The sequence below is a fragment of the Bubalus bubalis genome, chromosome 17 (assembly GCF_019923935.1).
Source record: "Bubalus bubalis isolate 160015118507 breed Murrah chromosome 17, NDDB_SH_1, whole genome shotgun sequence".
Taxonomy (NCBI): domain Eukaryota; kingdom Metazoa; phylum Chordata; class Mammalia; order Artiodactyla; family Bovidae; genus Bubalus; species Bubalus bubalis.
In genome coordinates, this window is record NC_059173.1 from 8,714,411 (window position 1) to 8,741,911 (window position 27,501).

At 48.0% G+C, this 27,501-nt stretch overlaps 1 protein-coding gene and 1 long non-coding RNA gene across 4 annotated transcripts in view; one reads left to right on the forward strand and one right to left on the reverse strand.

Annotated features, from left to right (window-relative positions):
* ACACB (acetyl-CoA carboxylase beta) overlaps positions 1-27,501 on the forward strand; it is a 115,370-nt gene that overhangs the window by 12,332 nt on the left and 75,537 nt on the right. For all 3 annotated transcript variants that reach the window (XM_044930039.2, XM_006044834.4, XR_006545490.2), the window contains exon 2: positions 7,110-7,765. In XM_044930039.2, coding sequence (XP_044785974.2) covers positions 7,119-7,765 — 647 coding nt within the window. In that variant the 5' untranslated portion in view covers positions 7,110-7,118. The remainder of the gene's footprint in view (positions 1-7,109; positions 7,766-27,501) is intronic.
* Positions 10,123-11,718, reverse strand: LOC123329908. The gene is made up of 3 exons (XR_006545491.2): positions 11,582-11,718; positions 10,901-11,066; positions 10,123-10,260 (listed from the first exon to the last, which is right to left on the reverse strand). It is a non-coding gene; the product is annotated as an uncharacterized LOC123329908 (long non-coding RNA).

Below are 27,501 nucleotides of genomic sequence, written 5' to 3' on the forward strand. Positions count from 1 at the left end.
TGCATTGGGAGGCGGATTCTTAACCACTGGACCCCCAGGGAAGTCCCTACAGGAGTATTTAAAACTCTAGAGACTTGGAGTTGGGTGAGAGGGTGGGTGATTGCATGAGCAGTGAAGTAGGCTCTAACTCCAGGATGGTGGGAAGCCAGAGGGAGGTGGCCCAGTGGGCCCTAGAGCCGCTGAGAGCACAGACAGCTTCTTAAGTACTCAAGTTTGAACTCGCAGGAGGGAGAAGGGCAAGGACCTTGGCAAATGGCTTATATTTACAGATGGCAGATAAGGGTGCCTGACTTGGGAGAAAGCTCACTTGTGTACAGCACGGGCTGGTCCAAACTCCTCCCCAACCCTGGCCTGATGCATGACACCAGGCTCCTGATGAAACAGGACACTCCACGGCCCACTTCCCTTAGTCACCCCGGTGGCGCCTGTCGAGAGTGCAGCCAGCGGCCCGGCAGCGGGGGTAAGCAGCAGTGAGTGCTCAAGAGTTCATCTCTGTGGGAAGGGAACGGATGGCTGGTTTAACACTGACTTGCTGCCCTTCTCTGTCCCTTGAAGGCTCAGCCAGGTATGGTTGGGTGTGCTGCGGCAGGGGAGGGTGGGGGAGAGCTGGAAAACAAACCCCTGACCTGTCTCCCTCTCCAGTCCCGTCTGGCCACCAGCCAGCACCTGTTGGAAGTGAGCAGTTTTCTGCCTGTGTTACGGTCAAGGCCACAATTGCCCTGGCACCAGGCAGCTGTTGCTTGTGTTCGGTTTGCAAGAAACAAAAATAGCTTTGGCCCTCCGCTGGGTTTTCGGGTCAGCTGGGTTGTTTCAGTGAAGGGCAGGAGCTCAGCATGGCTTGTCTGCCAGGGTTCACGGGAAGGACGTCAATGGCCTTGATTGCCCGTGGGTCTGAACCACATGCACAGTGCTCCTTATAGACGGCTGTGCACACCTGGTTCCACCCTCTAGGTTCATGGCTGGGTATCTGACTTTAGGATCATATCCAGGTGTTCAGGGCAACACCCTCCACTTTATGGGATTTACTTATATCCACTTTTGATGGTGGTGCAGTGGGAAAGGTACCGGCATGGGCCTGAGTATAAGCAGAGTCAAGGAACTGAACTCCGAGCCACAGTTTACTGACTTGTAAAATGGGACTGAAATAGAGACCATAGCAGTTGTAACATCCACCGGGTTGTCCTGAGGATTGGGATCTTGAAGGCACTGTACATGCTTGATGGCTCCTTGATGCCTCTGATAGCATTTACACAAATGTTATCTAGGTTATTCAAAGAGCAACGGTGAGGCCTGTAAATGGGGCAAGAATTGATATCCCCATTTTACAGATGAGAAAACTGAGGCTCAGAGGCGCTTTCTCAGAGAGTTCCACGTTTGTCTCTATGTACTTGTGAAAAGTTCTCATATGGTGGCCTATGGGCCACCCCTCTCCCCCCAATCATCACACTGGCAAGAGTAGGGAATATGGGGATTTCCCGGTTGGTCCAGGGGCTGAGACCCTGTGCCCCTGATGTGTTGAGGTCCTTTAATGGACCAGAACCTGGTGGTCCAGAGTCGATGATAAGAAAGTAAAGGAGAGAGAAAGAGGCTGATATTCCTTGGTTTATGCAGAAAACCAATAAAGCTCCTGACTCGGGGCTTGCGCTGTTCACGAAGTCACCTGGCGCCCTCTCGATGGGGTGAAGGCACAGAGCACCTTCTCGAGAGGGTCTCAGAAGCCTGGACTGGAAAGTGAACACAGCGGGCTCTGCGCTCCAGAGAAATAGCCTGAGAGAGAGAGAGAGAAAGAGAGAGAGAGAGAGAGAGGACACGGGGACCCAAGCTCTGATGGAGCAAAGGTGTTTTATTCAACATTGTGTGGGTATTTATACTGCCTTACAAGGTAGCTATTTTCGGCAGAGATAAAATCAAAACTTACAAGTTATCAAGGAAACATGAGGTCATCCATATGAAAGAGAGAGGGTTGTAAATAATCACTTTAACCGTATGGTTCATAAAAAGGAAGAGGGTCATAAATAGTTACTTATCACCGTATGGAAAAACTAACGAAGGAAATGCATGCGTTCCTAAGCCCCTACTCCTAATTCCTAAGCTTGCTACTCCACTTAATTTCTGAATATTCAGGAATTAATAAGGGACAGAGGATTCATGACAGATCCAAAACAGCACACAAGAAGCCTCCTGTTAAATGCTTCCTGACACTAATGCAGGGGGTCAGGGTTCGATGCCTGGTCAGGGACCTAGATCCCACATGCTGCAACTAAAGATCCCACGTGCCTCAACAGAAAGGTCCCTCCTGCCGCAACCAAGACCCAGTGCAGCCCGATTTAAAAACAAAAAAACAAACAAAAGAATATAGGGAAAGACTCTGAGGTTTTTTGCGCAGGTAACCTCTATAGATGGTGACTGCAGCCATGAAATTAAAAGGCACTTACTCCTTGGAAGGAAAGTTATGACCAGCCTAGATAGCATATTCAAAAGCAGAGACATTACTTTGCCAACAAAGGTCCGTCTGGTCGAGGCTATGGTTTTTCCTGTGGTCATGTATGGATGTGAGAGTTGGACTGTGAAGAAGGCTGAACGCTGAAGAATTGATGCTTTTGAACTGTGGTGTTGGAGAAGACTCTTGAGAGTCCCTTGGACTGCAGGGAGATCCAACCAGTCCATTCTGAAGGAGATCAGCCCTGGGATTTCTTTGGAAGGAATGATGCTAAAGCTGAAACTCCAGTCCTTTGGTCACCTCATGCGAAGAGTTGACTCATTGGAAAAGACTCTGATGCTGGGAGGGATTGGGGGCAGGAGGAGAAGGGGATGACAGAGGATGAGATGGCTGGATGGCATCACTGACTCATTGGACTTGAGTCTGGGTGAACTCTGGGAGTTGGTGATGGATGGGGAGGCCTGGCGTGCTGTGATTCATGGGGTCTCAAGGAGTCGGACACAACTGAGCAACTGAACTGAACTGAACTGAACTGAACCTCTGCAAGGTAGATTTGGGATGTTAGGTCCACTGGCCCCTATCAGAATTAACAGCAGATCTTAGAGTGAGAAAGGAGGCCAAAGTGGGGAGAATTGCTGATCCCTTCCATTCATTAGCATGCCCAGTTTAGAGCTTGGCTGCTTTACCCACCAACCCTCAATTGCTTACCATGCATGTTTCTCGCCATCTCGCCCGTCTGCCCATCCACTTGACCCCTCTCCATGCACCACCTCTCCATCCTTCTACCTGCAGCCCCCATCAGCCATCCATTCACCCAGCCAGCAAGTTATCAGGGTGCCTATGTCATATAAAACCAGAGAGTGGCTGGTTTTCCAGTGGGAATCAATGTGAAGACTGCATCCTCAGGGTTCCGAAACCTCAAACCATTGCAGTGTGTTTTTGCTCTTTTATTTTCTCAGCAATAACTCAAGTGGTTTTCTGTTTAGAGTAGTGGGCAGCTCAGCATTTCCATTTAATGCACTTATAGTTTCTTATTTCTCAGAACCTCCAACGTGTACATTTATTTTTCAGAAATATTCATGTGTTCAGCCGCGCTGGGGCTTTGTGGTTGTGGCTCGTGAACTTTTACTTGCGGCAGTTGTTCCCTGACCAGGGATCGAACCCTGGCAGCCCCCTGCACAGGGAGCATGGAGTCTTAACCACTGGATCCTCGGAAAGTCCCACCAATGTGTACATTTAAAGTGTACCTAAAATCAGCCACGTTTGTACAAGGTCTTCCGCTTGGCACTCTTCTTCAGAACTGCTGTGGAGACACCAGCTGGTGTTCCTGAATGCAGCTTCAGAAATGACATCTGAAAATCAAAATTGCAGCCTGCTTCAAGCCATCTCTCCCAGACCCATATGGTGAAGAGACTCTTGCCTTTCTCTTCTCCAGGGGATCTTCCCAAAAGTGAAGTGAAATGAAGTGAAGTGAAGTGAAAGTCGCTCAGGCGTGTCCGACTCTTTGTGGCTCCATAGACTATACAGTCCATGGAATTCTCCAGGCCAGAACACTGGAGGGGGTAGCCTTTCCCTTCTCCAGGGGATCTTCCCAACCCAGGGATCAGAACCCAGGTCTCCCACGTTGCAGGCAGATTCTTTACCAGCTGAGCCACCAGGGAAGCCTGATATTTGTCAAATATCAACTGGTCATAGGTGTATGGGTTTACTTTTGGACCCTCAATTCTATTCCATTAGTCTATATGTCTCTTGATTCTCATACCACGCGACAGTTTTGTAATAAGTTTCAAAATTGGCAAGTGTGAGTCCTCCAACTTTGTTTTGCTTTCTTAAGATTGTTTTGGCTCTCTGGGGCCCCTTGCCATTCTGTATGAATCTGCAGGCTGCTTTGGGTAGTGTCAACACCTTAACAAAAGTAGGTCTTCCAACCCATGAGTATGGGGTGTCTTGCCATTTATTTAGGCCTTCTTTAATTTCTTTCAGCAATGTTTCTTAGTTTTCAGTCTATAGGTCTTTCACCATTGTGATTAAATTTATTCCTAGGTATTTTAATTCTTTGGAATGTGATTTTGTAAATGGAGTTATTTTCTTAATTCCCTTTTCAGATTGTTCATTATTGGTATATGGAAACAAAACTGATTTTTGTGTATTGATCTTATATCCAACAATCACTTAATTTACTACCTTTGTTAGCATTTCTTGGTAGTTCTTTAGGATTTTCTGTATTTATAGGCTCATATCACCTGTGGACAGAGGTGATTTTATGTCTTTTCAATTTGGATGCCTTTTATTTCTTTTTCCCGTTTAGTTGCTCTGGCTAGAACTTTCAATAGGATGTTGAATAGCAGTGGTGAAAGTGAGCGTCCTTGTCTTGTTCCAGATCTTAGGAGAAAGCTTACCATCTTTCAACACTGAATATATATTTGCTGTACTTTTTTTCATCAATGTGTCTTACTCTGTTGAAGTTCTTTTCTATTCCTGCTTTTCTGAATGTTGTTTTCATTAAAGGGTGCTGGATTTTTTTTTTTTTTGGGCCATGCCATTTGGCTTCTGGGATCTTAGTTCCCCCAACCAGGGATCGAACGCGGGCCCTTGGCAGTGAAAGCTGAAGTCCTAATCACCGGGAACTCCCAATGGTGTTGGATTTTTCTGTGTTCATTGAGATGATCATTTTTTTTTTCCCCTTTGTTCTATTAAAGTGGTCTGTTACATTGATTAACATTGACCAACCCTTAACTGACTTTTCTTTAAAAGGAAACTTAAGCACATGAAAAGAAAAACATCTTCTGACCCTGTGTGTTACCTAGAAAATAACCCAAACCACATTTCAGCAAGTCCTGATGATTCTAGAAGCCAACAATCCCTTTCATCTACAAATTGGAATATAATAAAGTCTTAAAAAAATTTGTGTATTCATTTTTGGCCATGCTGGGTCTTCGTTGCTGCCCAAGGGCTTTCTCTAGTTGCCCAATCAGGGGGCTATTCTTTAATTGCAGTGCCCCGGGCTTCTCATTGCAGCAGCTTCCCTTGTTGTGGAACATGGGTTCTAGGGCGCATGGACTTCAGTAGTTGTGTGCATGGGCTCCGTTGCTCCTCAGCATGTGGGATGTTCCCGGATTGGGGACGGAACCTGTGTCTCCTGCATTAGGTGGATTCTTTACCACTGAGCCACCAGGGAAGCCCCTGAAGTCTTTTTTTTTTTTTTTAAGTGCTTATTTATTTGGTTCGTTAGATCTTAGTTGCAGCATGTGGGATTGAACCTGTGTCCCCTACATTGGAAGGCACATTCTTAAGTACTGAACCAAGGAAGTCCCCCCCCCTTTTTTTTTGAAAAGCTTTATTGAGGTATAATTCATATACCATATGACTCACTCACTTAAAGTGCACAATATGTGGTCTGCGGAACTGTTTTTCTTCACTTAGCATAAAGTTTATTCCTTTTAGTGGCTGAACAATATTCCATCGTATGGACAGACCACATCTTGTCTGTGCTTTTATCAGTGGGCACTTGGGATGATATCCCCAAAGCTGAAACATCCCAAGTGCCCACTGATAAAAGCACAGACAAGATGTGGTCTGTCCATACGATGGAATATTGTTCAGCCACTAAAAGGAATAAACTTTATGCTAAGTGAAGAAAAACAGTTCCGCAGACCACATATTGTGGAGATAATACATCTGGATAGGCAGAATTGATAGATATGGAAAGATTAGCAGTTGCCTGGGGCTAATGGGGTGGAGATGAAGGTTACTGGTACAGGGTTTCTGATTGGAGTGATGAAAATGTTCCAAAACTGATTGTGGTGATGGTTTCACAACTCTGTGAATAGACTAAAAACTGCAGAATTGTGCACTTTAAGTGTTTCAGCTTTGGGGATATCATGAATAATGATGCTATGAGTGAAAAGTGAAAGTGTTACTTGCTTAGCTGTGTCTGACTCTTTGTGACCCCCATGGATTTTAGCCCACCAGGCTTCTCTGTCTGTGGGATTCTCCAGGCAAGAATACTGGAGTGGGTGGCCATTCCCTTCTCCAGGGGATCTTCCTGATTCAGGGATCAAACCCAGGTCTCTTGCATTGCAGGCAGATTCTTTACCACCTGAGCCACTAGAGAAGGCCAGTGACGCTGTAACAGTCTTTTAATGTACCTAATCTCATTGAGTTCTCTCTCACATGCATTTTCATGATCTATGCATGTCTCAGGAAAATCCCATGGACGGAGGAGCCTGGTAAGCTGCAGTCCATGGCGTCGTCGCTAAGAGTCGGACACGACTAAGCGACTTCACTTTCACTTTTCACTTTCATGCATTGGAGAAGGAATTGGCAACCCGCTCCAGTGTTGTTGCCTGGAGAATCCCAGGGACGGGGGAGCCTGGTGGGCTGCCGTCTATGGGGTCACACAGCGTCGGACACGACTGAAGTGACTTAGCAGCAGCAGCAGTAGCAGTGTCTTTAATTAGAAGTTAAGAAACATGCCACAGACCCCAGAGCTCATGATGGGCAGAGCTGGGGGAGGAGAGCTCCTTCTCCGTTCCCTGTCTAGTGCTTCTCCCTTCTAGCTCTCTCTGCTGAATACAGCACCCCAACTGGCTTTTGCCACCAGCTCCTTTAAGAAGCCAGGTAACATGATTACATAGATCCTAAAATGGCTCTCTTGTTCTCTTTACAGATTTTCTGAATGATCCTGCTTCTTTTTCTATCTTGTCTGATTTTCTCCTGCCTGACCTTTTCTCGATTAAAAAGCTGGGGGAAAATGTCAGACTCCAAGCAAGTCACCAAGAGTAAACGGAAAGTGAGCTTCACCCCGAGTCAGGAGCTGATTCCAGCCTCAGAGGGCTCCCAGGAGCTACGGCAGGAAGACTGCAACGGCAGCCCTCTGCCAGAGACCCCTAGCCAGGCTGAGCTGGCCTCCCGCAAAGGACCCCAGGACACCTGCCAGCAGAGGCCCTCCCGATCACCTCCACTGCAGAATCCCCAGGGAAACCCCCTCTGGTCTGATGACGCCTCCCCAGCATGCCAAGCCAATGGGTCAGAGACTGAAGGCCCGGAGATCCCAAATACCAATGACCTGTCCACGCCAGCCAGACCCCAGGGCCAGCGAGCCAGAACCCTCTCCAGAGAAGACAGGAAGCAGGCGCACATCAAGAGACAGCTGATGACCAACTTCATCCTGGGCTCTTTTGATGACAACTCGTCCGATGAAGACGCCGGTGCTGCCCTGTTCCGACAGTCTTCCCGGAAGGGCAGCCGGGCCAGCCTGGGGACCCTGTCCCTGGAGACTGCTCATGCCGCAGGCGAGACTGAGACCTGTGCCCCCGTTATAAGGTAACGCACACTTTGTCCCCGTAACCAGGAGGCGCAGCATTGGGGTGGGGTCTACACCCTTCCCTGTGCAGCCAAGCAACCGGCTATGCCAGTGCTTTGAGGGTGGCTATGTGGCAAGCAGGAGACATGAGGCTCCCCCCCACCTTCCTTCTCTCCTCTCAAAATCATTTGTTGAGTATCTCCTGTGAGTACAGGGCTCCAGGCCAGGACATTGGCTTTCCAGAAGACTGTGGTCTAGTTGGGGCAGATGACCTTGTATGTAACAACTAGTTATAATCTAAGTAGAAAGAAGCTCAGGTTGGCAAGAGCCAAAGCAATGATGGAAACCCCAGGGGAGGGACTGTGTCCCTGCCTCCTGATGAATACTCATTTATTTGTTGATTCATCCAACAGATAATTAACAACTGTAAAACAAGTCTTCCTCCAGTGATGAAAGCAGAAACTCAAGGGAATTCCCTGGCAGTGCAGTGGTTAGGACTTGGCACGCTCACTGCCCTGGGTATGGGTTCAATTCCTGGTCGGGGAACTAAAAGCCCACCTCCAAAAAAAGAAAAAGCAGAAATTCAAATACTATAACCACATCCATCAAGTTGATTGTTGAAAACAAACACCTATAGGTCCATCCCAGATGGGACTGTCCCGGGGGTGCGGTCAGTGGTTTTTTTTTTTCTGGTTATTTTTTGTTTGTTTGCTTTTTATAGTGAAGTCGTGAAACTACTATTGATTTATTTGGCTGTGTTGGGTCTTCACTGTGGCATGCAGAATCTTTTGTTGCTGCACAGACACTCTAGCTGTGGTTCGTGAATTTAGTTGTTCAGAGGCATGTGGATCTTAGTTACCTGACCAGGGATCGAACCCACATCCCCTGCATTACAAGACGGTTTCCCAACCACTGGACCACCAGGGAAGTCCCACTGGCTTTGTTTCTGTTGTTACTGTTATTGGACTTTGCCACCTCCCCTCCCAAATTATGAATGGCATACAGTAGTTGCAGGTAGAAAACATGGGAAATGCGGTGAGCAGAGAGCAGGAAAGAGCCTCCATCAACCACGACTCTGACAGTCTGAAAGAACCTCTGCTGTGTTCTAGCGTTGCAGCCATGCGTTCCGGGAAACACATTCGCTCAGAAGGGCAATGCAGGTAGTAGGGTCAGTTTATTACACCAGCTGGCCCAGGGCAGAGTCTCCTCCTAACCAAGGACCCCAACCAGTTTTTGTGAAAACCTTATATATACCCTAAGTGTACGTGCCCAAACCCACCTCCCAAAATTCCCTGACAATCAAAGTTAACCTGCGATTCATGTGCCTTAAACCTAGGTAGTTAACAGTGGACAATTATCAATAGGCCTGTGGTCACACCCCAAGAAGCAGAATAGAATGTACGATTCTATTCGGTTACACAGAAAATTAGGGTATTCTTTTAGCGATGGAGAGCCCTGGGGCTCTTCCTTCTTGGGGCCTGGTTTTCCAGTTGGTATGTCATTTCCATAGATACTGGGCATATAGTTCAAAGTCCACAGTCCCGCCCAAGACAGAGTCCTGCTTTCAAGATAGAGCCTGTTCTGTTTCCTCCTTCATTCCCCCTCTTGATGCTCATAACTCATAGTATGAGCATCATTCATAGGGATATATTTCTCCCTGGCTCTCCAACCGCCAATTTGGGAGAACGACACCAACCTTTGGCTTACAAAGTTCATAATACATTGTAAAATGCAGGGTCCACAGAGCAGAACTATCAAGGCAACTATAACAATGGTAAATATAGTTTTCCACCCGTCACCCTTCACCCAAGATAGTACCGAAGTCCAGAAAGGAATGTTTTCATTTTACATTGCTCTTACCTGTTTTTTGTTTTTTGTTTTTTTCATATCATCTAAAGCAGCTGATACATTGCCAGATAAATCAGGAATATATACACAACATTCAACCTTAATTATAGCACAGGTCCCTCCTTGAACAGCTGTGAGCATGTCCAAAACCATTCTATTCTGAATTACCACTTTTGTTACTTCTATGAAACTGGTGTTTACATAAGATGAAACCCCATGAGCTGAGTCTATTGACTGTAGGTCTGGCTTACACCAAGAGAGCAGGGAGAGATTATGATTGACAGGAGAAAGGAAAGTCTCTTTTTGTCGTCCCAGAAAAGAGCAGAGTGATTTAAAATCTTCTTGGTGGAGTGGTGACACCCACCAGGGAAGTCCATCCATCACAGACAGAGGCATAGCCCCACATACCCAACAGCTGGAGGTGTTGTGAAGTCCGTGTAGGAATATGCACGTTGATGAGGCCAAGCAGCAGGAGTTGATCATGCGGCTTCATCCTGAAGGGGCTCATCCAGGATCTTCTTTTCCTTCTTCTTCTTAAGGATGATCTTGGCCTCCTGAGGGTCAGTGGGGCCCCTCTGCGCAGTCCACTGAGCGTTTTCTGGGTCTGCGTGGTTTGCTCTCTTCACCCTCGTATGGTGAATCCCAGGGGCAATACCTGCAACTTTAACTGCAGTAGGGGTAGTTAGAATAACAGTATAAAGGCCCTTCCACTGAGGGGCTAGTAAATCATGTTTTCAATCTTTGACTCATACTTGGACACCAGGCATAAACTCATGAATCTGTTCCCCAAGGGGGAATGGCACCCTTTCTTGTACAAACTTAGTTACCTGATTTATTACCTTACCCAGTTGTTCCATCTGCTGTGAAATCTCATCCCCTCTACCTGAGACAAATTTGTTGACACCTGTTTTATTATGGGAGGGGGCCTCCCATACACAATTTCGTACAGAGAAGAGCCATGGGACCGTGGGGTCATCCTGAGTCTGAGCAGAGCCGTCGAAGCAAGTCCACCCAAGAGCAGTCAGTCTCTATGAGCCACTTGGATAGTGGCTCTTTAAGTGTCCGGCTGGTTCCTTCCACCATCCCAGAACTCTGGGGCCTATATGCAGTGTGCAGTTTCCATTTTATGTTTAAAGTTTTGCTTACTTATTGTACTAAATCAGCTATGAAAGCCGGGCCATTGTCTGATCCAATGCTAGTAGGAAGTCCAAATCTGGGAACTATTTCCCCAAGCAGGCACTGGGCTACTTCTGATGCTCTTTCACTCTGGGTAGGAAAAACTCCTATCCATCCCGGAACGTACATACCATGACCAGCAGGTAGCAGTAGTGTCAGTGAGATTTCATTTCAGTGAAGTCCACTTCCAGGTATTCAGAGGGCAGCGTGCCTTTTAGCTGAATCCCTGGAGGTTTCTGTCCATGCCGAGAGGTAGCATTGGCCTGTGAGCAGGCAGTACAGTTCTGAGATTCTGTCCTGCATTAGGGAAGAGAGGCAGGGAACCAAGAAATATTTTCAAATTAGCTCTTCCAGTTTATCATGGCCTAGATGGGTAGCTTGGTGTGTTTGGCTTACCAGACTGGGTGCCAACTCCTCCGGTACCAATAATTTGCCACCTGGCAATTCCCACCATCCCGTCTCAGTCTTGATGGCCCCTTCCGCTTTGGCTAGTTGGTTTTAGGCTTCAGTGTATTTTGGAGAGTCTAGCGTTAGCTCAGGTAGCTCCGCCAATATGAGAGCTTTAATAGGGGCCTCACTTGTCACCCCCAAGCCCTCGGCTGCTTGTTTAGTGGCCTTATCTGCCAGTCTGTTCCCTGAGCCCGGGGGGTATCCTCTTTTTGACGTCCTCGGCAGTGTATGACTGCAACCCTTTCTGGTTCCCAGCAGCATCTAATAGGGTCTTAATTTCTTCCTTATTTTTAATATCTTTTCCACTAGCTGTCAAAGACCTCTCTCCTTATACAGAGCCCTGTAGTGTGGCAAAAGCATACCTGGAGTCTGTGTCAATGTTTGTCTTCTTCCCTTTTGACAGCTGGAGGGCCTGGATTAGAGCATATAGTTCGGCCTGTTGAGGGGACCAGTGTGCAGGCAGAGAGCTAGCCTCAGCAATGGTTTCTTCCATGACGACTGCATATCCCGACAGTCATTGTTCTTGTCTCACCAGGCTGGTGCCCTTGGTGTACAGGACCCAATCTGGGTCTGGGATTGGCTGGTCTCTGAAGTCAGGTCTGCTGGCATATTTCCTCGCAATCATGTGAGGGCCCACCTTCTCCCACAGGAAGGAGAGTGGCCGGATTCAGGGCCTGACAAGGCTCAGTAGTAACATGGGGGTTCTCACATAAGAGTCCCTGGTATTGAGTAATCCGGGATGTTGACAGCCATTTATGGGGGTCCCCTCGCAGGAGAGTGTTGACCTCATGTGGAACTTTTACGAACAAATCTTGGCCCAAAGCCAGCTTGGTTGCCTCCCGGACCAGTAAGGCAACTGCAGCAACTGCCCATAAGCATCCCAGCCACCCAGGGGCAGCACTGTCCAGCTGATTAGAGATAAGCCACGGGTCTGTCCCAAGTTCCCATAGTCTGGGGCATCACTCCCATAGCCACCTTGTCCTTTTCAGTCACATGAAGAGTAAACGGCTTAGCAAGGTCTGGCAGGCCCAAGGCGGGTGCTGACGTCATTGTACCGGGTTTGAGTTCTATTACCAGTGGGACTTGTTTTGCAAGCCTGGGGCGGTGGGTTGTCTTCTGCCCAGACCTCAGGGAATTGTTGAGTTAACTTTCTCTCTCAACTGTTTAGCCCATCCGGTTTCCCTTCCAGGAGATCGTGCAACCTCCATTCATCTTGAGGTGTTACTGAGAGGAAGAGTAAATAGGTAGTTAAGCCCACTCAAACAGTGGGCCTTTCGTGGGGGCAAAGGTCACTTGTGCCCCCAATTTAGACAGCAAGTCTCTTCCAACAAAGGTACTAGGCATTCAGGGATGTTTAAAAATTCCTGAGTCACTTGGTGCCCTCCCATCTGACATTTTCAGGGTAGGCTTGAGACACAAAGGCTGCATTAGTCACCATCAGACACCCAGCAGCCTCTGGCTGGGTCTATAGGCCTCGCACAGTCTTTTTGTACAACCCAGAGGGTGATTCGCTTTCCCTTAGAATCACATCTGGAGGGTTTTGCAATACTCATAGCTTTTCGGGCCCCCCTCTTGAGACCTTGTAAAATAGCCGCCTGGTATCTCTCGAGGTGGCCCCTCCCTTCCTCTGTGTTACAGTCCCCACTGGGCCTCTCATCAGGGTGGCTAGTTCTGCCCACCGCTGCGGGTTTGCAGCACCCTCAGGTGCCATTGCTCTTAACCATTTTCTGGCCTCAGTTAGGACCCTGTGTCTGTCCTCAGTGCTGAAGAGGGAGACGAGTAGTTGGATTATGTCATCTGATGCAGGGCAGTGAGTTCGAAAAAGTCTCCATTAGCCTAACCTGGTAATAATAGGCTACGGGGGAGCTAATGGTGGTGACTGTCTGTCCCCTGAACCGGAGGCTGCTGTAACTCTCTGAGGGGCATTTGTTGCGGGGGCCCTTTCCTCTGGCTCCTTAGAGGAGCGCTGCCTCTGTTTGATTCTGGTGTCTCCTTTCCCCTTCCTGTCAGTACTCACTGGGAGAGGAGAGGCGGGTATAGCTCGGGTGGTTTGGCTGGAGCCGGATCCTGGAAGTGTTGGCCAGAGGCTTCTACCACCGGGATCAGAGCCTGCCGAGGTGGCAGCTCTATGACCTCTGGGAGAGCTGGCGGAGGAGCAGCGGCTGCTGCAGGAACTTCACCTGGCCCTGGGTCGGGCATTAAGTCGGCCTCCGGTCCTGGTGGAGCACTGGGTGGTGGGCGCATCATCATCCAGTATGGGGGAGGGCAGGTCATCCTCGTCCAAATCCTGCCTGATCCCAGAGGGAGAAGGGGGATCGGGATCCGCATGTCTTCACCCGCCAGTCAGCATGGCCAAACCAGAACACCAGGTGGTCCAAGACTGTTTCTCCCTTAGAGTCTGTTCTGCCTTGGTGGGCTTGATCAGGTGTGGATGAAAACACAGATGGGTTAAATATCCCATGTCCCAGGCCATCTCTGGAAAAGCCAATTCCTACTCACTTATGTATGCCCCTCCTTCTAGCCTGACAATTCTGAGGGGCTCAAGAATTTCACAGCAGACAGGACACCTCCTGGGGGAGGGTAGAATACGAGCACACAACGACCAAGTTTCTTCTCCTAAAAATCCCCTGGCGATTGCTTGGTAATAATTTTCCCCAAGACAGCGTGCACACACCTCCTAAATGACCTTCACAAATTTCCTTTCTAAGCCCTAGCACGCTCATTGACCTGTGCACCAAGCAATTGCTGCCACCTGCCTATTCCAGGCTCCTGTGGATCTGTGCCCCTTCTAATCCCTCCCAGGAGGGTGATCAGATCCCCTCTTCCACCCTGCCGGGTGGGTTCCTCCTCACCTGAGCGCTCAGTTCCCCTGCTGCCATCCACTACCTGCTAACGTGAGAGGTCCGGGCCTTGAGAAGCAGAATCCTTCCAGAAGGGTGGGGCGCCTTCCTCCCTCTAGAAGACTCAAGCCACAAGGCCTCAGAGTAGTCCCAAATGGGACTTGTCTCCTCAAAGTGAGGAGTTTCCTGGGCAGTGCACGAAATGTTGTAGCCATGCGTTCTGGGAAACAAACTCACTCAGAAGGACAATGCAGATATTGGAGTGCAGTTTATTACACAGGCGGGCCCAGGGTAGAGTCTCCTCTTCGCCAAGGACTCCAACCAGTTTTTGTGAAAACCTTATATACCCTAAGTGTATAAGGGTCCCTGAATAGTCTGAACACAGGAAAAAGAAAGATGCAATCAAAGTTAACCCGTGATTCATATGCCTTAAGCCTAGATAGTTGGTGGTGCTGCTGCTGCTGCTAAGTTGCTTCAGTCGTGTCCGACTCTGTGCGACCCCATAGACGGCAGCCCACCAAGCTCCCCCATCCCTGGGATTCTCCAGGCAAGAACACTGGAGCAGGTTGCCAATTCCTTCTCCAATGCATGAAAGTGAAAAGTGAAAGTGAAGTCGCTCAGTCGTGTCCGACTCTTAGCGACCCCATGGACTGCAGCCTTCCAGGCTCCTCCGTCCATGGGATTTTCCAGGCAAGAGTACTGGAGTGGGGTGCCCACAGTGCACAATTATCAATAGGCTTGTGGTCATACCCCATTAAGCAGAATAGAATGTACAATTCTATTTGATTACACAGAAAATTAGGGTATTCTTTTAGCGATGGAGAGCCCTGGAGCTCTTCCTTCTGGGGGCCTGGTTTTCCAGTTGGTATGTCGTTTCCATAGTTACTGGGCATATAGCTCAAAGTCCACAGTCTGGCCCAAGATGGAGTCCTGCTTTCAAGATAGAGCCTGTTCTGTTTCCTCCTTCACTTTTAAGCACATCATGTGTATACACTGTCAAAATGAGGGAAAGCTAGATGAGGAGACGGCCTCTTCCATAGGCATCACGTTCCTGGTGAGCTTAACTTTTAACCCTGGTTACTGGAAATGAGAAAGAAAATATTCCCTAACTAATGATCTTTAGGGGAAGGCAGTTTTGAGTTTCTGGAAAGGTTAAAGAAACGGCCAGACTTCAGAGCTGAGCTCCACTCTGGTTCTGCCACCCTCCACTGCGTGACCTTGGACGGGGTGCAGCAGCTGTCCTGGCCCCGGTGCCGCATCTGTAAAATTAAACAGGATAATGTTTATAAAGTATGCAGAGTCTGGTACACAGTAGGTACTTAATAAGAAGTAGATTCCTCCCCAGCCCCTTTCCTACCAGCACCACTTCATCCAGCACTCAAATTTATCCAGAACTTACCTAGTTCTACCTATAGTTTATGTAAATTACCCATTTATCCTTCATAAACATGGTACAATGCTGGCAATGGATCCCTATTTTACAGATGAGAAAATTGAGGCTCTGAGAGGTGAAATAAATACTACTCAGCTTTAAAAAAACAATAAAACAGGGACTTCCCTGGTGGTCCAGTGGCTAAGACTCAACCCTCTCAATGCAGGGGGACTGGGTTCGATCCCTGCTCAGGTAACTAGATCACGAATGCCATAACTAAGATCCAATGCAGCAAAATAAATAAAATAAATAAAAAAAAATAATGCAATAAGGCCATTTGCAGCAACATGGATGGACCTAGAGATGATCATATTAAGTGAAGTAAGTCAGACAGAAAAAAGACAAATATGATATCACTTATATGTGGAATCTAAAAAAAAGATTCAAATGAACTTACAAAACGGAAACAGACTCATGGACATGGAAAACAAACTTATGGTTACCAAAAGGGATAGCAGGGGAGGATATAAGTTAGAAGTTTGAGATTAACATACATATGTCTGCAAAGAGCTGGACACAGATATATATATGTGTGTGTGTGTGTGTGTGTGTATGCATACACTCAAAGTGCTGGACACAACTGAAGCAACATAGCACTCACGCATGCTATATATTTAAAATAGATAAATAAGGACCTACTATATAGCACAGAGAATGAAATTCAATATCTTGTAATAACCTATAAAGGAAACAGATCTGAAAAAGTATATGTGTATAACTGAATCACTTTGGTGTACAAAAAACTAACACAGCACTGTAAATCGACTATGAAAATGTTAGCCACTCAGTCATATCCAACTCTTGGCGACTCTTTGACTGTAGCCTGCCAGGCTTCTCTGTCCATGGGATTCTCCAGGCGAGAATACTGGAGTGGGTTGCCATTCCCTTCTCTAGGGGATCTTCCCAACCTAGGGGTTGAACCCAGGTCTCTTGCATTGCAGGCAGATTCTTTACCATCTGAGCCATCAGGGAAATTATACCTCAATTTTAAAAAATGGTTTAAAAAAGAGGCAAAGTACCTTTTCTAAGATCACACAGCTCAGAAGTGGCGGAGCCAGGTTTCAGGGCCAGGTCTGCTAGACAGCAGGACTCAGGTTCTTTCGTATCACAGTGTGGTCTCTGGTAATCTCCAATATCCTCTCCCCTCCAGACCCCGTTCTTTCCCTCATTGTGGCAATTTCAGCAGGGATTAGGGAAAAGCAGTTTATTAAACCAAGTTACCAAATGGATAAGCATCAGAGATTGTTAGACCTGGATGTCCAATGAGCTGGTTCTAAGTGACTGCTAAGGAAGAAGGATAGAGAGATGCATTTAGCACAATGGTTCCAGTAGGAAATAAGATAGAATATCCTAGCAGGGAGATTGGAAATGTGCAAATAAATAGGTAAACTGCTAAGTTAGTTTCCAAGTGTGTTCAATGCCAGGAAGGAAACAGGGTACAGAATAAATACCTGTGGGGATCTATTTTAGAGAAATATGGTCAGGTCAGGTAAGAGCTCTTAGAGGAGGCAACTTTCAAGCCAAACCAGAACAGTCCAACAGAACTTTCTGCCAGGTCAGGTAGGAGCTCTTAGAAGAGGCAACTTTCAAGCCAAACCAGAACAGTCCAATAGAACTTTCTGCCAGGTTGGAATATTCCAGAATCGAATATTCTAGAACTCCACTGTTCAGTATGGCAGCCATTCAGCACTTGAAGTGTGCCTGGTGTGACTAAAGGACTGAATTTTATTTATTATTTTATGGCCTCATGATGCAGCTTTGGGATCTTAGTTCCCCAATCAGGGATTGAGCCTGCACCCTTAGCACACTGGACTGTAAGGGAATTCCCAGAACTGAGTTTTTAATTTAAGTTTTAATTAACTTAAATAGCCTCCTGTGCCTGGCAGCTGTTGTTTTGGATGGCACAGACCCAGCCCTCCTGGACAAAAGGAAAACAACTGTGTGGATTCCTCCTGGGCTCCCCTCCTGTCCCTTTCCTTTTGGGTTCATCTCAGGCCAAGAGTTGGATCCTGACCTTTCCTTGGACTTGGAAACAGTTCCCCTAAGGGTCGGAATCTCATGCAACCCTTTGAAACAGAGCTGATGAAAACGTTACATGATGTAGCAAAATAGTTCCTTACTTATTATACTGTGAAATGAAGGTTATGGGGCAATCGCACGGGTTCGTGACAAGCAGCAAAGTGGTTAGTACACAATGGACCCTGGCTAAGATCCTAGGTTCAAAGCCACCTCTTACTAGCATGTTACCCTAATGTTCCCACATTGGGAATGCATGTGTGGATTGAGTGGAATGGGGCAGGTTCAGGATCATACAACTGAGTCCTAAAATTTAAAGTTATGAAACTTAAGTTTATAAACTGGCTGTGAATGTACTTATCAAAACCTGCCTTGCATAGATGCCCAGTTATTTTTGGTCTTCATTTATCCCACTTTGTGTGAATATTTATGCCTTCTTCTGGTGAAATATTAATACCATAATGTGTCATATAAGGCTTACCTTCCTAAAAAAAATTCCCCAATTCCAAAATACATTGGGCCCTGGGGATTTCTGGTGAGGGATTGTGGACATGTGTGTGTAGTATGCTTAGAATATTTACTGGTGCATAGTAAGCACAAAAATTGTTCGCGGGAATTCCCTGGTGGTCCAATGGTTAGTACTCAACTCTTTCACTGCCGAGGTGTGGGTTTGATCCCTGGTTGGTAAACTACAATCCCACAAGCCATGTGTTGTGGCAAAAAAAAAAAGAAAGAAAGAAAGAAACTGCTCATTCTTAATAAGTGTGTGTGTCTGAAGAGACTAAGCAGTGTCTCCAAATAGTAATCATTGTCTTTATGTGGTACAATTATGGGTCATTTATATCTTCTTCTGCATTTTCTAACTTTCTGCTGAAAATATTGTTATAAGACGTTTTAATGATGTTTAATCACAAAACAGTATAAAAGTGATGGGGAGGAGAAAGCGAACCAGTCATTTCACTACATATATAGGAAGCTGAAGCCCAGAGAGGTTCCGGGGTCTCCCCGAGGCCTCCCAGCATAGGCTGGGAAGACCCCCAAAGCCATTCAAACCCAGACCCTCAGCAGATGCAGATCAGAAAGTGGTCTTCGAACTCCCAGTGTTGATGCTTCCGCTTAACCTGGGCCCCAGGAAAGGCACCTCCAGCCTCCTTCTAACTTGTTCTTTCCATTAATGGGAAGAGTTGTGCTGTGCTGTGCTTAGTTGCTTCAGTCATGTCCAACTCTTTGCGACCCCATGGACTGTAGCCCACCAGGCTCCTCTGTCCATGGGGATTCTCCAGGCAAGAATACTGGAGTTGCCATGCTCTCCTCCAGGGGATCTTCCCAACCCAGGGTCAAACCCAGGTCTCCCGCATTGCAGGCAGACTCTTTAGCATCTGAGCCACTAGGGAAGCCCAATAAGAAGAGTTAGGAGATCGTATTACCGACCAGGGTTCTTGGCCTTCCTCAACCAATAGAAACTGACTAGAGGCCAGACAAGAAGTTCAGGCAAGGCTTTATTGGGGCTGAAGTGCCGGCAGCCGCTGCTGGCTGCAGGAGGGAGAAAACAAGTAACAGGTTCCTTTGTTTGCTCCCCCAGGAGGGGGGCGAACTCATTCTTTATGTGGGGGGAGGGTAGAGGTGTGTCCAGGGGTCAGGTTGGAGAGGTGGCCTAGGTGGTCTGCCCAGCCCTCTGTGGGGTTGTGTGCAGGGGGCATGCATAATACCCTGCTTTTAATCCTGACACCCACTTTTTGCTCCCAGCTCTTCAGAAATGGCAGCTGGGTGTTTTTGTCTTTTTGTATCTGAGGAGCCTGGCAGGCTACAGTCCAGGGGGTTGCAAAGAATAGGACAAGACTGAGCATGCACACAGTTTATTTTTAATTTTTTGGTTTGCTATCAATGTAAGTTACATTTATTGTTATTGCAGTGTTTGCTAGGCAGTGTTTTGGGTCCTTTCAACTACTTGGAGAAGCATTCATTCGTTCATTCTAATTGGAATCAGTTTGTCCGGGTCCAAGTCTCCAGCACCTGTATATATTCTATCTCTGCATCCTCTTTCCTTATCTGTATAATGATAGGAAATAAAACCAGTAGGGTTGTTGCCATGATTAAATGAGACAAAGGCACCAAAGAGCACCCTGTACATGTCTTAGAGGGAAACTTACTTAGGGTCACAGGGCAGCTGCGTCCTTCCTGTCTTGGAGGCCCTCATTTTAGCTGGGGACCCAGGTGGTTCCAAGTGTGTGCCAGACGATCACGAGGGAGGGGGTGGGGGGATGGGGGTGGGGAGGAGAGGTGGGTGGGTAGGGAGGAGGCATGGAGCAGACATGTGTCTGGTAGCATAGATGAAAGAATAAGCAAAAGCCGGCGCTTGGAAGCCAAAAGTTGACTTTGACTCCGGGGGCTTTTACCAGGGCACCGAGGTGACATTGGACTCACATTTTAAAGAACCCCTATTTTCCACCACTTCTCTACTGTGTGCGTATTCCAGGACGTGAATTGCTTGAGAGTTTTTCCCAGCTGCCAGAGTGTAGGGGATTGCTATCCTGGAACTGTTCTACTCCAGTCGGGAGAACTGGGGAGCCTCGAGATTGTTTTAAACTCTCGGGCCGCAAGCTCCGGGCGCCCAAGGTCAGCGGTGGCTGCGCGGCTGGCTGCTGGCTGGGCAGGCGGAGGTGGAGGGGGACCGGACGCTGTGGGGGGAGGAAGGGGTCCGCGTTGAGTCCCGGGACTGGAGGCGGGGCCCGGTAGGGGGCGGGGCCTGCCCGGAAGGCGGGGCCCGTCTGGGGGCGGGGCCTGGCAGGCGCGTCTGCCCCTGACACTCGCGTGCCAGACGCTTTTCAGGATGGAGGAAGCCAGGCGCAGAGTTGAGCTCCTGCAGGCTGGTGCGCCACTCGGCCCGAGGCTCTCTAGGACAGCGCCTCTGCCTCCCTGTCATGACGTGGCCGGGCCGCAGGACCGGGGTCTGCTTGACGAGTTTCGGGGGTGCATGCTCTGCGTCCCAAGAGCAGCCTGGTGTGCGGCAGGACGGTCAACATGAGCCCCGCCAAGTGCAAGGTCTGTTCCCCTGACCGCAAAGTAAAGTAAGTCTTCCAATATAATGACCGTTATCTTTTATAAGCTTGTGCCGAGTCCCTCCCACCCCACCCCCAACTCCCTGCCCCGAGTGAAGACCAGCTGCACCACCCCGTCTTCCCCGCCCGCACCCAAAGAAACGCCGGTTCAGTTTGGCAGCTGGGGAGATGGAGCCCTCCTCGAAGACGCTAGCTCGGCGTGGCATTTGAAGTGGAGGCAGTTTTGGCAGTGATGCTGATTGGAAGAGGCAGCGCAGGAGCGCACAGGTGCCTCTAGTTGACAGGTTGGCGGAGGCCGAGCTTTCCGCCTCGTCCTCCTCTTAGCCTTGATAAAGATGATGGTTGCACACGGTAGGTATTTTTGAAGCCTCGTGATCGTGAAGCCCAGGGGGGAACTCACGTGCCCCTGGGCAGGCATCCCATCTAAGGTTGTTTGCTAAGCAGATGAGCGCTGCCATTTCTGTGTCTGAGTCCTTGGTGCCAACTTGTTTTATCTCATTTCTTTTTTTGTCTCATTTTAATTGCTTTTTTTTAAAATACCAAAGTGATGATAATTATGTTCGTTGTTCAAAATTCAGTAAATTATAGATAAGCGAAAAAGGAAGAACAAACTCAACCGTACTTCTGCCCCACATTTGATCTTTATTAACAGTTGCTATGTAGTCTTGCAGCCTTTTTGTGTGTGTGCAGATGTATTTTAATTTATGAACTCGAATCATATTGAACATACTATATCATAACTCACATTTTCATTTTATGTCTCATTCTTTTATAAGTATTCTACCACCAGGCTCAGCAGACTGTGGCCCACAGTTGGTTTTTGTGTACCCTGTGAGCAGAGAATAGTTTTTACCTTTCTTTCCTTCTCTATTTATCTATCTACACTGGGTCTTAGTTGAAGCACATGAGATGTTTTAGCTGTAGCATATAGGATCTAGTTCCATGACCAGAGATCAAACCTGGGCCCCTGAAATGGAAGTGTGGAGTCTTAGCCACTGGACCACCAGGGAAGTCCCAAGAATAGTTTATAACTTTTGAATGGCTGAAACAAATCAAAAGAAGAATACTATTTGGTGAGTTGTGAAAATTACATGAAGTTCAGATTTCAGTGTCTACAAATAAGGTTTTATTGGAACATATATAGCTGTTTTTGTGCTTCAAGGGCAGAGTGTAGTAGTGGAGTACAGACTGTCTAGACTCTAAAACCTAAAGTATTTACTATCCAGTCCTGGACAGAAAACATTTGCCGACCCTTGTTCTGCAACATGCAGAAGGGGTCCATTGTGTTCCTTTAAATGGATACACTTTAAAATGTATAATCTCCTACAAAGAATGGATATTTGGGCTCCTTCTCCCTTTTTCTTATTATAACCAACAGAGCAAAAGACAGCTTCATAGCTAAGTCTCTATCACTTGTTATCTTCCCAGGGTATATCCATCTGGCCCATGAACATTCCTTGAATATCTCCCGAGTGTAAGGTCTGAATCTAGAAATAGGAAGGGACCCAGAAATGTTTGGGAAACCTGAGCTCTGCCTTCTGGGAACTCTTGATCTAGTGGGGGAAGCAAATGTTTTCTTAGCAATTCAAAATCACGGCCCCCTGGGGAAACAGTAATTAAGTGCTTCCTCTATGGGGTGCTTTCAGGATGCCAGACTGAACACTCTGTATGTGTGAGCTCATGCCAGGTCTGCATCACCACCATGGGACACTCAGTGGGTGCTGTCACCCCCATTTTACAGATGAGGCAACTGAGGCTGTCAGGGCTGGTGAGAGGATAACCAGGATTCACACTCAGGCTGTTGCGCAAAGGGCTTTCCATGGGCAGCCATGTTCGAATGCTTGATGTGCATGAACAGACTCTAAATGTCAGCCCTTCCTCACGTTGGACTAGTCAGAAGACTAAAGGACTTGGCTGGCAGCTAGTGACTGTGGCTGGTGAGCACACCGGGGAAGTAAGGACTCCTAGAGCCAGAAGGACCTCAGTGGTTGTTGATTTCTCAGCTGTGGGCTTCAGAGAGACCAAAAGACGTGTCCCACACGTACGGCCACTCCTCCAGGAGGGAGGCTGACCCTCCGGTTTTTTGGTCCTTCCGCAGAGCAGACTGTCAGAGCCTTCAGAGAGACTTGGAGGGCTCAGAGTGTGTCTGAGCAGAGGGCCCGCAGAAGGGCAGGGCTCCCAGATTTGGGTCACGGTCATTCTTGTACACTAAGTTTTTTGGGGAGTATGGGAGTTACATTTCTTCCACATTTGGAGCCCTAATCGAACCTGTCCAGCCAAAACACTCAAATCCTAGAGTAACAGGTAGTCTGGAAAGGATATTTTTTTTTTCCCTATTACCACAAAAACTTAAGCCTGTAACTGTTTTCCTTTTTCTCGCTGCACTGGGTTTTCATTGCGGCATGCAGGCTCTTAGTTGCAGCATGCAGATCTAGTACCCCGACCAGGGGTTGAACCTGGGCCCCCTGCATCGGGAGGGTGGAGTCTTAACCTCTGTACCACCAGGGAAGTCCTTAACCTATAACTTTTGTTGTTTATTGTTGTTCAATCGATAAGTCATATCTGACTCCTTGCAACCCCATGGATTGCAGTGTGCCAGGCTTCCCTGTCCTTCACTATCTCCTGGACTTTGCTCAGACTCATGTCCATTGAGTCGATAATGCCATCCAACCACACCTTAATCCAAAAGAATAGCTTTCACAAATACTTTAATCCAAAGGAGTGAACTTGCAAAAAATTGGAATTGTCCTGGCAAGTTCAGAAGGCCATGCGATCACAGTGTATATAATAATGAAAGTGAAAAGTGAAAGTCAAGCCGCTTAGTTGTGTCTGACTCTTTGCGACCCCATGGAGTGTAGCTTACCAGGCTCCTCTCTCCATGGGATTTTCCAGGCAAGGGTACTGGAGTGGTTTGCCATTTCCTTCTCCAGGGGATCTTCTCAACCCAGAGATCGAACCTGGGTCTCCTGCATTGCAGGCAGACACTTTACCATCTGAGCCACTATGAAGGTGCTTTCTTGGGTCACTGCATGGATCCTCTCTTAGCTTAGAGTCACTAAAAAGATGGAGATAGACAGCCCCACTCTGCCACTGAGCTGTGTAACCTTTAGCAAGTGTCATCCACTGTCGGAACCTTGGTTTCCTCATCTGTCCCTGAGGCTGATCCTAACTGGACTTTCCAGGCTTCTTATGCACAGAACTTGGGTCTTGAGTGCTGTCCTGAGTCAGCACAGACATTTGCATAGCTGATAACAGTGATGACAGAATTCGGTTGTAAAAGATTCCTGGGGAGTCATGAGGTGTTTGGAATCCTGTCCTGAAGGCCTAGACGATCTACTGAGGAGCCAGAACTAGCAGGAAGGCAAGGTCCCAAATGCCAGCCAGCATCCTTTGGTGTGCAAACAGGACTAGAGTTCAGAGAACAGATGAATGAATGTGGGTCAGAGTGGTTGGAGAAGAGCTGCTCAAGAGGAGTCTTGAGTGGAATAGAATGAAATAAAGTTGAGGGCCATGAGGCAGAAGAATCTGGTCTTCAGTGAGCCCCACAATACCCCATGAGGACATCACTGCTAAGGGAATCCGGCTCAGCACCACGGCCAGCTGCCCATGTTGCCCTGTTGATTGTTGGTGGGTCTCACTCCTGCGTCGTGCACATTAGAATTTCCTGGGGGGCTTTTGAAAAATGTAGATGCCTGAGTCCCCCCTCAATCCCTCAACCCCTCGAGATGCTGATTGATTAGTAGACCAGGCATCAGTTTTTTTGGGGACGGGCTGTGCTGGGTCTTTGTTGTGGCATGTGCACAGGCTTCTCTTTAGTTTTGACACATGAGCTCTTATTGCAGAGCTCGGGCTTCTCATCGTAGAGGGCCAGGTTCTCTAGTTGTGGCACATGGGCTCTATCTAGAGTGAGCGGGACCTCTGGTTGTCCCATGACATATGGGGTGTTAGTTCTTCAGCCAGGGATCACACCATCCCCTGCATCGGAAGGCAAATTCTTAACCTCTGGACTACCAGGGAAGTCCCCCATTCGGATTTTGAATGTTTGCGTTTCTTATTGGGAGCCAAAGCACAAAGTGTGGAAACAACTTTCCCATGACTCCCCAGGTCATAAGTAGTAGATTCTGATTCAAAGCCTGGAAGGACCGCTCTAATCTGCTGGGATCTCTCAGCGGGGGCACTGTTGACATTTGGGGCCCTGCAGATGGTGACTGCAGTCACGAAATTAAAAGAAATCTGCTTGGAAGGAAAGCCGAGACAAACCTAGATGCATATTAAAAAGCAGAGTCCTCACTTTGCTGACAACAGTCCATCCAGTCAAAGCTGTGGTTTTTCCAGTAGTCACGTACAGATGTGAGCTAGACTATAAAGAAGGCTGAACCCCGAAGAATTGATGCTTTCAAACCGTGGTGCTGGAGAAGCCTCTTGAGAATCCCTTGGACAGCAAGGAGATCAAACCAGTCAATCCTAAAGGAAGTCAACCCTGAATGTTCATTGGAAGAACTGATGCCCAAGCTGAAGCTCCAGTACTTTGGCCACCTGATGCAAAGAGCTGACTCATTGGAAAAGACCCTGATGCTGGAAAAGATTGAGGGCAAGAGGAGAAGGGGACGGTAGAGGATGAGATGGTTGGATGGCATCGCTGACTCAATGGACATGAGTTTGAATGAACTCTGGGAGATGGTGAAGGACAGGGAAGCCTGGCATGCTGCAGTTCATGGGATCACAAAGGGTTGGACGCAACTTAGAGACCGAATGAGAGTCTTCGTGGGGGGCTTTGCAAGATGTTGAGAAGCATCCTTGGCTTTATCCACTAGATGCCAGGAGCACATTCCACATTGTGACACCCAGAAATGTCTGCAGGCATCGCTGTGTGTCCCCAGGGGAGCAAGGTTGCACCCAGTTGAGAACCCTGGCCTTCAAAATTGTGTCTCAGATGGGAGTGCTTATTTTTCCAAGTCCAGACCATATAGTTACTTCCACTGATCTCAGATGGCTTTCTGCCTTGAAATTAGCTTCCAGGGGTCAGGGAGAGTCAGACTGGAAGCCCAGCTCTGCCACCTGCCAGCTGTGTGACTTGCGGTCCGTGGGCCTCTCTGAGCCTCGGTTTCTTCACTGTGCGCAGATGACGGTCTCCCCTGTGTCAGGCTGGGGATTCAGGGAGGCACCCTCTGGGCCCAATCTACGGTGACACTTGAGGATGTTTATTCCTTCCTTCCCCGTGCAGCCCTGCCTGTTCTCATGCCTGGGCAGCTGATGGTGTTTGGTGTTTCGCTGACAGCTCTCTTGCATAGTTGACTGCACCTGAAGCCATTTCCAAAGTCACCGTGGAGTATTTCAGCCCCCACACTTGTCTTGGAACGAATGCCGGCCAAAGGTCAGCCCCCCAGAGCTAATGTTGATTGGCCTCCAGCTTCGTCAGAAACAGATTAAAAATAGCCACCGGCTCTGAGGCTGGCCCTGCAGCAAAGCCGCAGCAGCAGCTCTGTGTGTTCGCCCACCTACTTCGCTGTGATGGGTTTGGGGCCCACCTGATGGAGGGGCTGTGTCCCCAGTTTTGAAATCAAAACGGCGGCCATGAATGGTTTTCCCCAGGCCACAAAAAGGTGTTTTTCTAGCGGTTGAGTTTTTCTTTGTTGCACTTTAGGTCACATTGCTGAGTTTTAAGATTGTGTGTATAAAAATGGGATGTCTCAGATTTTCTGAAGCCAGAGGATCAAGCTAGCCAGTTGGGGAGACCAGTGGGGAGAGTGGGTGGTTGGGGAGGAGGCCCTGGGCAGAGGAGCAGCCTGATGCTATTCTTGGTTAGATGGGGAGATCAGTAGCCCCTGATTCTCTTGGCATCACCGCACTGAAATAATAAAGTTTTCCGTGCACCCAGTGCTGGCTTTTACTTTCTATCAGTTCAGTTCATTCCAGTCACTCAGTCATGTCCGAGTCTTTGCGACCTCATGGACTGCAGCACGCCAGGCTTCCCTGTCCATCGCCAACACCCAGAGCTTGCTCAAACCCACGTCCATCGAGTCGGTGATGCCATCCAACCATCTCATCCTCTGTCGTCCCCTTCTCCTCCTGCCTTCAACTTTCCCTCCATCAGGGTCTTTCCCAATGAGTCAGTTCTTCGCATCAGGTGGCCAAAGTATCGGAGCTTCAGCATCCATCCTTCCAATGACTATTCAGGGCTGATCTCCTTTAGGATGGACTGGTTGGATCTCCTTGCAATCCAAGGGACTCTCAAGAGTCTTCTCCAACACCACAGTTCAGAAGCATCAATTCATCAGCGCTCAGCTTTCTTTTGGGTCCAACTCTCACATCCACACATGACCATTGGAAAACGTACTAGCTTGTTTAGTCCTTACAATCCAATGAGGCACGTGTTGTTGTCCTCACTTTACAGTGGAGGCTACTGAGTGCCGGTGGAAACCAAAACGACCATGGCTTTCAGCATCCCTGTTACAACGTTAATAGCTTTCTCTTCTTACTGAAAATAATAACGTGAAGTGAAGTTGCTCAGTCATGTCCAACTGTTTGTGACCCCGTGGACTGTGGCCCACCAGGCTTCCCTGTCCATGGGATTCTCCAGGCAAGAATACCGGAGTGGGTTACCATTTCCTTCTCCAGGGGATCTTCCCCACCCAGGGATTGAACCCGCGTCTCCCGCATTGGAGGCAGACACTTTAACCTCTGAGCCACCAGGGAAAATAATAATAGCATGGTGGAAAATTTAATGAATGTAGGCAAAAAGAAGAAAACAGGAACGACCCGTTGTTCAACCACTGTGAGAAAACTGCCCGTTTTGGTGTCTGTTTTCCTCCATGAGAGGTCTGCAAATGACGGCAGTGAGGCCAAATCTGCGTGTTTTCTAAAGCAGGGGTCCCCAGCCTCTGGGATCTACTGCCCGATGGTCTGAGGTGGAGCTGATGTAATAATAGTAGAAA